Source organism: Hydra viridissima, unplaced genomic scaffold (genome assembly GCF_058129835.1).
Source record: "Hydra viridissima isolate aposymbiotic clone 2 unplaced genomic scaffold, HvirCarnegie_v1 scaffold_1, whole genome shotgun sequence".
In the NCBI taxonomy this organism is placed as follows: domain Eukaryota; kingdom Metazoa; phylum Cnidaria; class Hydrozoa; order Anthoathecata; family Hydridae; genus Hydra; species Hydra viridissima.
In genome coordinates, this window is record NW_028324300.1 from 34904431 (window position 1) to 34918555 (window position 14125).

The window sequence follows — 14125 nt, forward strand, 5'->3', positions numbered from 1 at the left end:
GTGTCCTCTAGATAGTTAACTTAAACATGACAATGCTTCAAACATTTAAAAAGATTCCAATATAAGCTTAACAGATGAACACATTAAGTTCATTGAAGCAAGCAGAACTTGTTGTAAATATTGCAAAGGATAGCCTTAATAACAAAGATGGGAATCAAAGCAAACGCTCAAAAAACATTAATGAAATAATTATAAACAGATAAATCAGATTCTTCTTTTAAAATGCGTCATATTTCTTGTTCAACTGTTTGCACTTTTCTTGCAAGAATGGACTAGTGGACATTTGTGAGCTACAGCTGGTGCATTTTTCTCTTTTACCATTGCTATTTTTTCTATTCATATAGAAGATCGCCTATAATTCCTTCATAATAAGAGCTAGTTCACAAGCAAGAAGATAATGTTGTGGTCTTGTTTCTTTGAATGAATGGAACTAAACGCTTCTTCACACACTTTTTAAGGTTGAAGGCACTTGTTTACCGCTCCAGATATTACGCAATGTTTAGAATTTGATCTCGGAATCACCTGTTAAACCAAATAATTATCATAAAACATCAACTTTTTTTTTAGATTTAATTACAATCTCACAGTTACCGACAATCTTGCAGTATTAATTACCTGTCACCGGAGATGGATCAATAAAAGGACAATAAATTTTATCTTTCATAATAAAAAACTTTTCATCTTTAATCGATAAGAATCGATATGATAACTCTGATATTGTTTTGCCAACTTGGCTACTGGTAGAAAATCTGAGCTCAATTTAACTCTTCTTTCAGCACAGTCGATAACAAGTATTTCTCAGCAAATCTTAAGTGCTGTAAAACTTCATCAATAAAAAAGCCTTGCTTTTCGAGTAACTGCACCACATCAGCTCTCATACTGAACTGTCTATAAATAATTATAATGGACAATGCACATTCAGTATGACAAAATGTTCAGCTCAACAAATGAACAACACATTTTGTTCTTCAGAAAAATCTTCTGCTTTCAATAATCATCATTATTCGCTAAAAACAAATTTTTTTGTCGGGTCTTATGGCACAAATTTAAAAGAATTCTTCTCTTACTCAACAAGAAATAGATGTTATTACTTGTAAAACGATGAGATGAGTTTTCAATAAACTACGCGTTTTTTATTTTCATCTGCTGAGGACACCTAGAACAGTCTTGATTAGAAAAGCTTAGTTTTACTTATCTTCCGAAATTCCATTGAAAATAATTTTAAATATTTTATATTTCACTGTTCATTCAGAGTTAACGTGCAGAACCGTTATCTAAACCTTTTAGCACGTTTTACTGACCGCTAATCTGTTTATTTGTGATAAATGTTAAATCTAAAAGTCTGTAAATTTGTTTAATTGTTTTCATGTTCTCATTCTGTTTTGCTTCCTTAGGCAACATCTGCATGTTTGTCACGTTTCTTTGCGGAACCGCTCAAGCAACTCGCAGCAACATCTGGAGAATGCTTCAAACTGTTCTTTAGGGAGATTCCTGTACAATGGCAACTAATAGTATTTATTGCGGTCTTTACAGTAGTGGTTATTTCGATTATTTCGTTTTCAGGGGTCGAAATCTCTACACCGCTGCTGCGTATCGGATCAAAAAATGCAGACGGTTTAAAAACTACAACTTACGAAGAAAGAACATATTCGTTAGAAGACAAAAAAAGCCACCGAAGACTAAAATTTAAAAGAAAAAAATCTACAGTTCATAGAGGCAAAAAATAAATCATTATAAAAAGAATAACTCATTAGAAAAGGAAATATACTCTTCAGAAGCAACAAAAGTATCGTTGCATTCAAAACTTGATGAGGTTGAAATTACTAGTGATCGTAAATAAACTGATTGTATTATTGTTTTTGAAAGCTTAAGAAAATTAGATTGATAAAAAAAAACTTGATAAAAAACCTAGTGTCAAAGGAAATTTTTTTAAAATTACCCAGTAAACAATGAGGGAACCAAGTTAACTTATATCGGTATGGATAATGGAGCAGGGCTTTGGAGTCGGAGTCGGAGTCGGAGCTCATTTCGGCTGGAGTCGAAGTCGGAGTCGGAAAAATTGTACCGACTCCGACTCCGGTTTAAAAAAAATCTTTCAAAGTTTCATAATTTTCATAAGGATTTTATAGATGTTACAAAACTACAAGTCCCAGGATGCTCTGAAAGCTGTAGGATATCCAGACACAATGGGAATTGTAGTTTGCAACAACTGGAGGACAAGGAGTTTGAAATGTTATTTTTAGGCCTTTAAAACAGTGATAAGCAATAGGGTATTTTGCTGCTTATCACTGAGAATCATATATCACCTCCCTTGCACTCTCCTCTACCTTCCCTTAAACTATATAACTTCATGATCCCCTAACTCCCGACTTAAATTGTCTGGCACTGTGCTACATATTCTTAGTAGAAAGCTAGGCGTGCCACCACCAAGCACCAAAGAGTTGCTCCACAAACAGAAAGACTGTAAGTATTCAATTAACTTTGTTTCTCTGGAGAGAGAGAATATTAGAAAATTAGTGATTGAAGAAGCTGTTAAACAAAAAGAAGAACTTAATGAATGTCTCAAGGGACGCTTTGTGTTTCTTGAATAAGAAAAGGGATAAGAAAAGACTTAATTAACTTAATTAACAATTGAAATTTTAAAATTCAATTGTTTTCTTCTTTGTAAAGGGAAAACTGCTAATGGATTTCACTTGATCATGTAGTTTTGCAGTGGTGTTTTCGAAAAATATTTGTAAAATACTATATTTTACAATATATTTAGCGATATGATTAGAGTTTTCTTTAAATTAGTGATCTATATAGTAACTTTTTAAAAATCAGTGACAATTAGATAATTCAGAAAATGAATTTCTTATATAAAAACAGACTTTCGCACTAACAAAATCAATTAATACATTATTGCTTTACTAAGCCTTATGAATATGCTGCTGACCAACTTTTGCATGTTGATACCAGAATGGCATCTCATCTCTTTCAGTTTTCCAAAAGCTCTCTATAGGATTAAAATCTGTGAATTGTGATGGCCGATCAAATTGTCTTTTATCATTACTGTAAAGAAAGACATAAAAGCGATACGGCGATTAAGAAAAGGTGTCACACAAAGACGTACTCACTCAGACGCATTCATACTGCCAAATTAGTAAAATTAAGATTGATATAAAAACAGTTAAGAAAAGAAGATTAAAGAAACTTAAGAAAACGATAAAAGCTCAAAAAATATGTAAAATAAGAGGAGAGAACAAAGTTGGTTGAATAAAAGTCAGCTAACGTCGTGCCATTTTTGATAAGAAAAAGAGAGAATCGTTTTTTTCGAAAGAAATCAAAAAAATGAAGCAGAAACAAGTTCTGTGATAACAAAAAACAATTCAAGAATGAAACATCCCAATCCTGATACATAAATTTGTATCACAAAATATTTCAAACATTCTTTATAATAATTAGATCCTACGAATAACAAAACTCAATGATTAACAATACAGTCCTATTTCACAACTTGCAACTAATAGAAGTTTGTCCAAGATTAGTGCTGGTGTTGAACAGCAAATGTTAAACAACGTCAAAAATGGTGAAGCATCCAGTTTAGCTCTGGATGAATCAACAGATGATGAATGAATGATGAATGAAAAAATTGATGATGAATGATGAATGATGATGATGAATGAATGATGAATCAACAGATATTCAAGATTAAATTAAAAAGGCATCAGATTTTTTGATTTTTTTCATCAGTTTTAAAAGAAAATCTTTGGTTTTTAAGTATTGGTTAATCTGAAAAGACACAACTCAATGAGTAAATGTAAAGGAAGCCCTTGAAATAGTTTCGGTCAAAACCAATGCACATTCCTTCATTTCTGTTAGTGTTTCTACAGATTGCGTACTAGTTATAGTTGGCATATATGGTGGACTTGGTCTAATTAAAAGTGAACAAGTCTCAAGAGTTTATACCAGTTAAACGTGTGGTTAATCAAGATCATTTAGCAGCAAAACATTTCAATTTTCCAACTGTTCAAATACCAGAGTTGGCACTATTTTTTTAGGATTAGGTTCTATCTCACCTTTAATGTAACACAGTGAAGCTTTTTTATAAGAAAAAAGATTTGCAGAATGTCTTTCCGCAACTTTTTGTTCCAAAAAAGACACAAGAAATGCATAATTTATTTAAGAAGAGAAAGAACTTTTTATTTCAAATTTTAGAAAAGAGAAAAAGTATGAATTTCTCTCAATTTAAAATGTTTTTACTTCGAAAAAGTTATTTTCTCAAAAAACCTTTGCTTCTGTTAATATTAGACATCAACTTTCGATAGATGTTGCAAAATGTTGCAAAAAGTTGTTTTTGCAAGTTTATCTGTTAACTGTCTCGGCTGATAATAGCTAAGTATTCAATTACAGTATTTTTGATAGTTTTGGGACTCAATTATAACCAAGTTGGATCGTAGAGGAAGGGATGCAGACTATCCCTACTGCGCCATCCGCCGAATCTGAGGCCAAACAGTTCAATTACTTTTACTTTCTCATCTTAGGAATGTATGGGTTAAGGTTTTGTAACAAATTCTAATTAACAAATACTGAAAAACGCCTTTTCAAATAAGTTAGTCAAAATGTTTTGCCTCGCCCAGAACAAACTCCTATTTAAGTGTTTTAGATTCGAAAAATTGAGTTTTTATGAGCAAGGAGTTAAAAACAGACCAAAATACATTGTAAACTTAAGGATTAAGTTAAATTACAAGTTTCAAATGGAGTAATAAGACGTAGTTTATAAACAGCGAAGGTCTTCTCGCTATCACTTTTCTTCCACAGATTTTAGCGGTCGCCAACCAAAAATTATTCTGTTGGCAAAATGTTCTGGGTTCCCACCTCAAGTAGGTTCCGCTTCCCAACAGACGCTGAAATCCTTTTTTGGAGCCAGAATATTTAAGAGACCACTATTAATCGAGATTTGAAAGCCACCGAGAGGCTGAAACGGAAGCGGAACATTTGCTTCTTGCCGCCTGAAAAAAATGAAGGCAAAAGTCGAGAAAAGTAGCGTCACTCAAATGAATTATTTTCATTGTACTGTTGCTCGGGAAAGAAGAAAAAATCTGCTTTGCCACATTTTTTAATCAAGAATAAGTTAAATAATCGCAAACAGCCACCGTTCGACAATTAACGGAACATTTGTTAATAAGTCACGAAAATTTTACAGGTCGAATCTTTAGGATTTGCTTATTATTACTGTTTGACTTGAACTACGGATGGATGTCTAATTGGATGAAGTGTCATATTTACGCTGATAATGCTTCGTTTGAAAGCGCTGTCATGAAAGCGAAGGGAATTCAAAAAGCTGTGACTTGTCTATTCTAAACCTAGATGCAAACAAAGAAGACCGTATTAGGTATGTTGATAGGCTGTTTAAACTTGATGAACTGTTTGTTACTAGTAATAGTGTAAAATAAACTAAAACTCTAAACTACTTAAGATGTTTCAATCGCAATGTTACCATTTTAGGTTTATTGCGACTCATTTACTGTTCTTTAGAATAAGTCTCTTTAATAGCTGCTACATCCAGATCAATGGTAGAATATAAGCTTTTGAGAGACAATCCAAACTTTCCTCCCGTGAATAGATAATAAATCTTATTGAACTAATGATGCTTACATTAAAGGCTTTGACATGTGCACTTTTAAAGCTTTTTGAACAGATTGATTATATATAACTGTTCGAACAGTTTCGAACAGTTGACTATATATATACATATATATATGTGTGTGTGTGTGTGTGTGTGTGTGTGTATGTGTGTGTGTGTGTGTGTGTGTGTGTGTGTGTGTGTGTGTGTGTGTGTGTGTGTGTGTGTGTATATAATTCGAACAGCTGACTATATATAACAACTTTCTGGTACTAGGATCACCCCTAGCGTGAATATATGAATGTTTTCAATTTAAAACGAAGTTCTATATAAAAAAAGCAAAAGTAAATATGATATTTTTAATATCTAAAAGATGGCAGATTAATTACCACATTTTTAACAAGCTATGTTTTGATTCTTCTGAAACAAAGTCCTGAAATATAAGTGCAACTAGGCTAAATGCTTACCTACATGTTGTTGCTTTTTTAAAAAAGAAAAGAAGATACTTCAAATGCCTAAGGATTGTACATCTTGCTAAAAGTTGTGAGACTAAAAATGAAATGTTTTAATTGTTCTAATTTTCATCATGTGTCAATGTTTGAAGGTAACTAGAGAGGATTCTATTTGATATTAAAGGGTCAAATGATCATACTGTTTTATTTCTTGTTTTAAGGACATTTGCACTCCTACAAATGATCAGAATATTCAATTCGCTCTTAATAATTATAGTCATTTAAAGGGTCTAACTATAGCTGGTATTGTAGTAAATGGTCCTGTAGATATTGATATTCTGGTAGGTGCTGGTCGTTCAGTTAAAAAGAGAGGAGATTTTCTTTAAATACTGTAAATGTTTTAAAAGTTCAATAAGAAGTTAATGATGATTAAGAAGTTAAATAAGTTCAATAAGAAGTTAATGAAGATTCTGAAATCTTCTTTAAGAGAAATATGGGGTTGTAAAGATAGTTGTAAGGAAAATTTAGAATTAAATAATTTTAAAGAATACACTTATTTTGATAATGATATTATTGAAAAAGTTTCAGAAAATGATTTCAATGTTAAAAAAGTACATTACTTGCCTCACAGATCGGTTTAGCGTGATCATAAAATAACTACAAAGGTTCGAATGGTAATTGATGCAAGTGCAAAATCTTCTACAGCATCACTTAATGAGTGTCTATATTCAGGTCCTAATTTGACTACATCACTTTTTGGAGCTTTTTTACGGTTTCGTTTTAAAAGATTTGTCTTTATTGCATATATTGAAAAGGCGTTTCTTCAAATAGGTTTTATCGAACAATGTCGTGATTACGTTGGGTTTTTATGGTTTTTATGATATGAATAATTTAACTGTTAAAAATTTGTTAAAATGCAAAATTAGCAACATATCGCCTTTGTAGAGTGTTATTTGGAGTAACATCATCTCCCTTTCTACTTACTGGAACATTGAAACTGCACTTTGAAAGATCTTTAAAAAGTAATCCGTGTTTTGTTAATAAACTTGTAAGTAGTCTTCATTTCGATGATGTAAACTCTTGTTTTAATAAAGTAGATTAACGTATAAACTTTCATGACAAGCTTTTATGGTATAAAACAATGTTAAGAGAAGGTGGATTTCATCTTTGAAAATTTGAATTTAGTTGCAAAGACTTAGAAGATATTTTTCAAGACAATCGCTTTATTTAAAAAGAAAAAACTTAAAAAAGTCAAAAAAAAGAAGAAACTTAAAGTCCTAGTTATAATCTGGAACAAACGAAGTGACACTATCATGAAGCGAAAGTTTAATGAAAACTGCTATTAGTATAGCAAATAAAAGAGATGTTCTTATTTTTATTGCCAGCGTATTTGATCCTTTTGGACTAATAAATCCATTTGTTGTTTAGTTGAAGTTATTATTTCATTAGTTAGTATTTGTTAGATTGGCAAAATATAGTTAATGATTTACGGTTGGCAAGTACTATGAATTTACCACGATGATATCTTAGCCATTTAGTACTGTCATATAAATTTGATATTCATGGCTTTGCAGATGCTAGTAACAAGGCTTATGTGAGTTGTGTTTACCAATGTTTCTTTAATGAGACTCATTAATTTTCTACTTTATTGACTTCTAGGTCTAGGGTTGTCTCAAGAAGTAAGACAACAAAGCCTTGAACTCAGTGGTAATTTATTATTAGCTGAATAACTTAATGAGAAAAAAAATGAGCTTAAATCTGTTTGTAATGTTGATAAAGTCACTTGTTCGACAGATTCCACAATGTGTCTTCCAGTGGATCAAACTAAACTAAAAAACCAAAGAACAGAATAAATAAAATTGGAAATCTTTATGCTATTAAGTCATTGAAGTATGTTGAATTAAATCGAAACCTAGCTGATACTATTTCACGTGGTTGTTTTTTAATTGATTTAAAAAAACAGAATATATGGTTCAATAGATCAGGTACTTTCAATAGCTAAGAGATTAAATGACCTGTTGATATATATTTTCAAAATCGTTTTAGCAAGAATTAAAAACAGTTAAACCTTTTGAAATCTTCGATATTATTAAGTGAAGAACTAGATTATGCAATCATTTTACTGATAAAACTTATTTATTTTACTTATTTGAATGAAAATAATTATCTTAAACAGTTCCTATTTAAAGTTAAATTTTGGCTAGACATGTATGCGCGGGTAAATATTTAATATTAAATTTTTTAAGTATTTGTATTTTTGTAATCAATGGTACGTCTTTGAGTTTTCTAATTTACTTTTGCTGTTATAAATTTACACTTGGCGATGTTTTAAGCTGTAAAGGAATGAATCTACAACAAAGTTTATTTTTTTTTTGTTGTTTAAGCAGTTTGATAATAACCGCGAATAAAGTATAAATGCTTTCGAGTTTTTAAAAACTGAATTCTATTGTACCACTTTTTCTCCGAAACTTAAAGTATGGTGTGTTTAAGATCACCGTCCAATTGAAGTACTATGAATCACACTAGAGTGAAAAACTTTACCAAACTAGTTGGCACCTTCACATTTTGGTCTTCAATTTGTGCTGTTACGTTAACTTTTGAAATAAGGTGTAAACTATCTAACATGCGTGCAGTACTTTAGGAATGTCTCATTATTAAGAAAATGAATATGCTGTCGATCTGGTGATAGATGGAGGACGGCCTAACATATTTTATCAAATGTTAGAGACAGGTATGATAACTTTTGGTCTGAATAAATAATAATTTTGATCTGGTGAGAAATAAAGTATTTATAATATTATGTAAAATATTTTATGAAATATCAGTTTTATGAAATATCACTTAGCTATGAAGAATTTTGGTGTGAATAACAAAAGCTTAGAGCCACTAGTTTTTTTCAGCAAGTTTTCTATGCTTGTAAGAGATGCATTAATGTTACGAAAGAGTGGTCTTTTTGAAATATCTTGCTTTTTAATATCACTGATGACAAGATCAACTTTGCATCAAAGTTATATAGAGTTTTCATTAACACAAAAAAACTAGATTTATCTTGTCATGTAGTTTTGTTTCTTTACTGAACTTTCTTTTTCACTGGGTTATTTTTGAAGATGCTGTCATTCGAAGAGGGAAATTTCCAGTTCCTTTAAAGTGGAGTTGAAAGATTTTCTGGATGATTCAACTGTCATTCTATTGAATTCAACTGCTACTTCATGTCCATCATTTTTATTTTATTTTGTCTAACTTTTGTGTATATCGGGATTTCTTCAGTTACAATATACTCCTTCTGAACATGGTAAAGATAATTTTTTAACCAATTAACATTTTATTGTGCCCAATTTACTAAAATCGAACTTTTTATGCATTTTAACGCAGCAAGTGTTTTTGTACACAACCCTGCTAATATAGTAATATGCAAGGCATCAATGTTAACCGCTATAATGCCTTAATCATAGCGTATATTACTAGGTAAAAATTATACTTTTTTTATGCATTTTTGTGTTTTCGATCTGGTTTTCATTTTGTGTTTTTGATCTGTTTTTTTTTGTTAAACAATTTTAAAACTATAAAATACTTCATACAAAAAACAGAAATATTTATTGTATTATTTAGAAATGGTTATTGTTAAGTTTTGTAGCTTTTCTTTTTAAAGGTAATATTGAGCTAATTGATGAACTAAAATGATAAAAAATTATCTAAAAACAAACTAGGCAAGCAAGGCATAGATGTAGCTGTATATCTACATATCTTTCTTTACTCTTTAAGCATTTCTAAATAATATAATAAACATTTCTGAATAATAGAATATTACCAATTTAATAATTGATAATCTTGAGGTAAAAAATTGATTAGATAGAAAGCGTTAATAATACGTGAACAGTGTATAATTAGTGTTTATGTTAATTATGTAAGTTAGTTTATTTTTTCTTTTAGCAGAATGTCTAAGGGAGTCGCTTCTTCAATTAGATTCAGATGTAAAGAGGCTTCGGTTGAGAATAGGCATTTCTTACTCTAAAACTCAATATATCAATAAAAACAAATAGCTTGGAAAGAAGTATGAACTCAATTGTATGTTTAACAAGTTACTCCTGGGAAAATGAAATCTTTAGCGCTAAATGTTGAAAGATTATGGAAAATTGAATAAGTTGATAAAAACTTTCTTCAGCTGCTACAAAAATTACCCAACTTTCCTCTAAAACTCAATTTTCGCTATAAACGCTAATTTAATGATTCAATGACAACTCCAAACATCAATCGGTTATCGCAAGCTGACATTTACGTCAAATGTATTTTTTGCAATCAGCTGTAATCGTTAAAAGATGCTGATTTAAAAAAGAAGCGCGAAGCTTTTTTATTTGATAACTTTTTTTGTTTTTAATAAGTTTTTTAGCAATTCTGCTCTAGAAATATTTCTATAATTCATTTCCATTATGTAGCCAAAAGCGGAACGGATTAAAATTAAGTGTAAATGCAGATGATGCACTTTGGTGAGAAATAACTATTACCAATGTTTACCATTGGGGAGTGGATTTGGAAAAATAGTTCGTTAAAAGAGTCTCTCTTACAAAGCACAATTTGTCGTACAAAAACGGAAGAAAAAAAAAAAAAAGGCATGCGGTTTTGTTGTCTTCAGCCGAAAGTTCTGTAGCCGAGTTCAGAGATAAAAAAGCATAAAATTGAAAAGTGAGAAAAAAACAACTTCACATTGACCTTTTTTTCCAAACGTTGCAAGTATGTCGAAATACTGAAAAATGTGGCGAAATCTATTTTATTTAAAGTTTCAGTGGAGTTTTTCAATTTTTAATGTCAAAGTAGGATTCTCCATTTTCAAAGTTTCTTGCCGGTCCCCTGCTCCTCTAGATAATAATTGAAACAAACGGCCATAGATTAAAAGAGATCTTATTGGAGTAGCTGGAAATGATATTTATCTTATTCAATTACCTATATTTAGGGGAAGATGGACTACGGTAGACGTTCTATGAATCGACAGTTTTCCGTGACTACAAAAAAGCTAAATAGTGAAGGTTCTTCTCTGATCAGGAAGAAGAACCGAGAACCAAATCAGAAGAAGCTCATTTTAACTTGTACACAAACAGCATTTCATATTCTTTTTACCAGAAATTAGGAAAAGACCCTACCGAATTTTTCAAAAGCACCAAATTGATGAAGAATTTGATAAACCATTGAAAATAAACATAAGAAAGTCAGTTAGCTTTTGAGAAGCCCCAGTTACCTATGTTCTAAATCCAAACGGAGAGAAGAGACTTAACATAGGAATTTTCATGTAAACAAATTAGATGAATAGTTATCTTAAATTTCTATCTGAACTTTTAACTTTGTTGATTTTAACAAAAGTTTTTTACAAAACCAAAACAAAAAATTAACTTTTTTTGATTGATTTGCTCGTTTTAGTTTTAACTATAAAATTAATTTTAAAAGTTACATTTTAAATTTCTTCTTAAATTTAGAAACCTGATATATTATAAATATGAGCCTATTAACGAAAACTTAGTCATTTTTTCAGGAAGTGAGAAAATAAAAGAGTTCTTGTTATTGTCACAGAACCCTTAAACTTTTCATTCTTTTTTTCTTTCAAAGCTAATACGTTTCATCGATACTTTAGAACAAAATTGACCACTTTTATAGCACAGGAAAACGGAGTTTAAAAAAACCAAATATATATTTACTAAAATTAGGATTTTTTTTTGGGAGTATAAAATAACATGTAAATCAAAAAATTTTCTTCGATCAGTTGCTTTTAATAAAAAAGAAGGAAAATATAGATGTGGAAAAAACTAGCCAGATTAACGTTACCTCAACACTTAAAGAATACGCTTCCAAATTATTGTCGCACCACTTTGTCGACTCCTTTAGAATAAAATCAGTTTGGGAATTAATTTTAAAAAAAATCTAGGCAGTATGATTATTTACTTTAGGAATCTCTAATATGAAATAAATAGTTAGTCAGTATTTATGGTCACATCACTTAACAAAGTCCTCATCGTCCGATCCATGAAATAGTCTTTAAGTGTTCACAAATTTCCTAGCACAGTATCTGTCTGCTATCGCTTAATTATGAGTAAGGGAGGTAAAACAAGACCACGTTTAATAATTTAATAAAATATGGATTTTGTGTAAATCAGAAGTAAAACACTTTAAATGAGTTTTTAAGAGCGAAATGTTTTATTTATTTTTGCTGCTTGTCCTATATATCGTGCGACATGTGAAAAAAACAGCCAAAAACAATGTTTTAGTCAGAAACTTTAGCTGGCATCTTGTCAGGTTCATCGAAAAGTCATACAACAGTGTTATGGTGAATCTTGTCAAGCGTTACAGTGTTTAAAAAAAGCTTTTGTTTCGCAACTTCTTTGTTAGGATTTAATATTCCAATAATATCATTTGATATTAAAAAAATATCGTTTGATGATATCCCAGCAACATCAGCAGTCTCAGTAATTTGCTGGCCTGTAGTTACTTAGTGCCTTTCAGACTTGCATATTCATATGCAGCCATACCACGGTGGACACTTTGCTGGACCAGAACGCCAAAAAATTTTGAAAAACTTAGACTTCATACTTCAACAAGAAGAGAAATCTGCAGCCATGTCAGCTAGTTCATCAAGAAAAGAAATTGCTTACTGGGAATGTTTAGTGAACAAGCCACAGAAGCTCTACATCATACTTTTCAACAACATTTGCAAAAGTATAAACTCTCACAGGACCATCCTCAATATGCAATCAACTTAAAGAACTGCATCGTTGACTACAACAGTAAAGTCTTGGGTAATCCAATCCATTGCACAATTTTGAAAATTTACGTGAAGCTTCAAAACTACAAAGATTTCTCCCATAACCTTGGTTTTCCGTATCTCAAAGCTGAAGCTGTTAAACAGAAATGTTTTGTAACAAAAAATGATTTGATGATTAATATGATATTTAACTCCTACCACATTTCTTTTCTGAATGATGCGCTAAAACTGTAAAAAAATTGTACTCTTTTTGGCCAAATACAATTTTTAGGTACATCCCATTTTGGGGTAAAGTTATAAAAACTGTAACTGTATTCTCCTCTTATTTTTTTACTTTATAAAGTTTTAACAAATACACAATTTGAATGAAACCTTCAGTTTTGAAGTTCAGAAACCAGAACTTTGCAACTCATCCTTGCTATCTTTGGGACATGACTTCATCCCAAATGTTTTTAATGGAAGTAGTAGAGAAATGAGAGTTCTGGGCCATTTTCATTTTTCATATATTTTTGTGTCTCATTTTAATTTTTTTGTTGTATGACGCTAATTGTACTTACCATTTTCATAATTTAGGTGATTTTAGTTTGTAATATCCGTGGGCGAGGGTGTGAATTCCGTCCTCAAGGATGAATCTTTTATCGTCAACGGCGCTGAGTGCGACTTTGTTAATTTCTTCTGTAAATACGTCATGTTAATGGGATCGGATGACGTTCATTTTCCTGAGCTGCTCATTATTACTTTCCAGACAATTTTTGTAATCTTTGTGTGTGATGTATTTTTGGATGACATCTTTTTTCACCCTTTTGTACTTTTAGTAATTTTTTTCACGAAGTTTGTAAGAGTACAATTTGGACCGGAGTCCAACAAATTCTTCAATTTGTTTTCCTGCGGCTTCGTCTTTGAACATTCCAATAACCTTTTTGTTGACACCTGCCTTGAATCCGACGCTTTTAATGGCGGGATGGTTTTTGTCAAATTCGCTCGTGTCGAATTTGTTTTCGACGTCATTGGAGATGTCTTTGTAAAAATCGTCCGTCTTGATTTCGTACATGAGAAAATCCGTGTCGGTCATAAGCAACTTTGCTCGATCAGAGTACATGTTCCTGATGTAATCGTAATGGAATTCATACATTTACGTTTTGCTCAAATCCAAGATGCACATCCCCAAATAAATGGGTTTGTTGTAAATGAGTTTTGTTTTTTTCATGTGAACGGCAATCAAGTTTTCATCGAATGTCGTGTCTCGATCGTAATTGGGTTTGGAAGACAATATCTTGGCTTCTTTTCTTGATGTTACCAGTCTCACGTCCACACGATTTTCAA

The 14125-nt window shown here is 31.2% G+C and overlaps 1 protein-coding gene across 4 annotated transcripts in view; it reads left to right on the plus strand.

The window, feature by feature from the left end:
• Nucleotides 1–1786, plus strand: part of LOC145192708 (chloride channel CLIC-like protein 1) — a 29442-nt gene extending 27656 nt beyond the window's left edge. For all 4 annotated transcript variants that reach the window (XM_090088081.1, XM_090088069.1, XM_090088076.1 and 1 more), the window contains one exon: nt 1395–1786. In XM_090088081.1, coding sequence (XP_089944207.1) covers nt 1395–1727 — 333 coding nt within the window. In that variant the 3' untranslated portion in view covers nt 1728–1786. The remainder of the gene's footprint in view (nt 1–1394) is intronic.
• The last annotated feature ends 12339 nt before the right edge of the window (nt 1787–14125 follow it).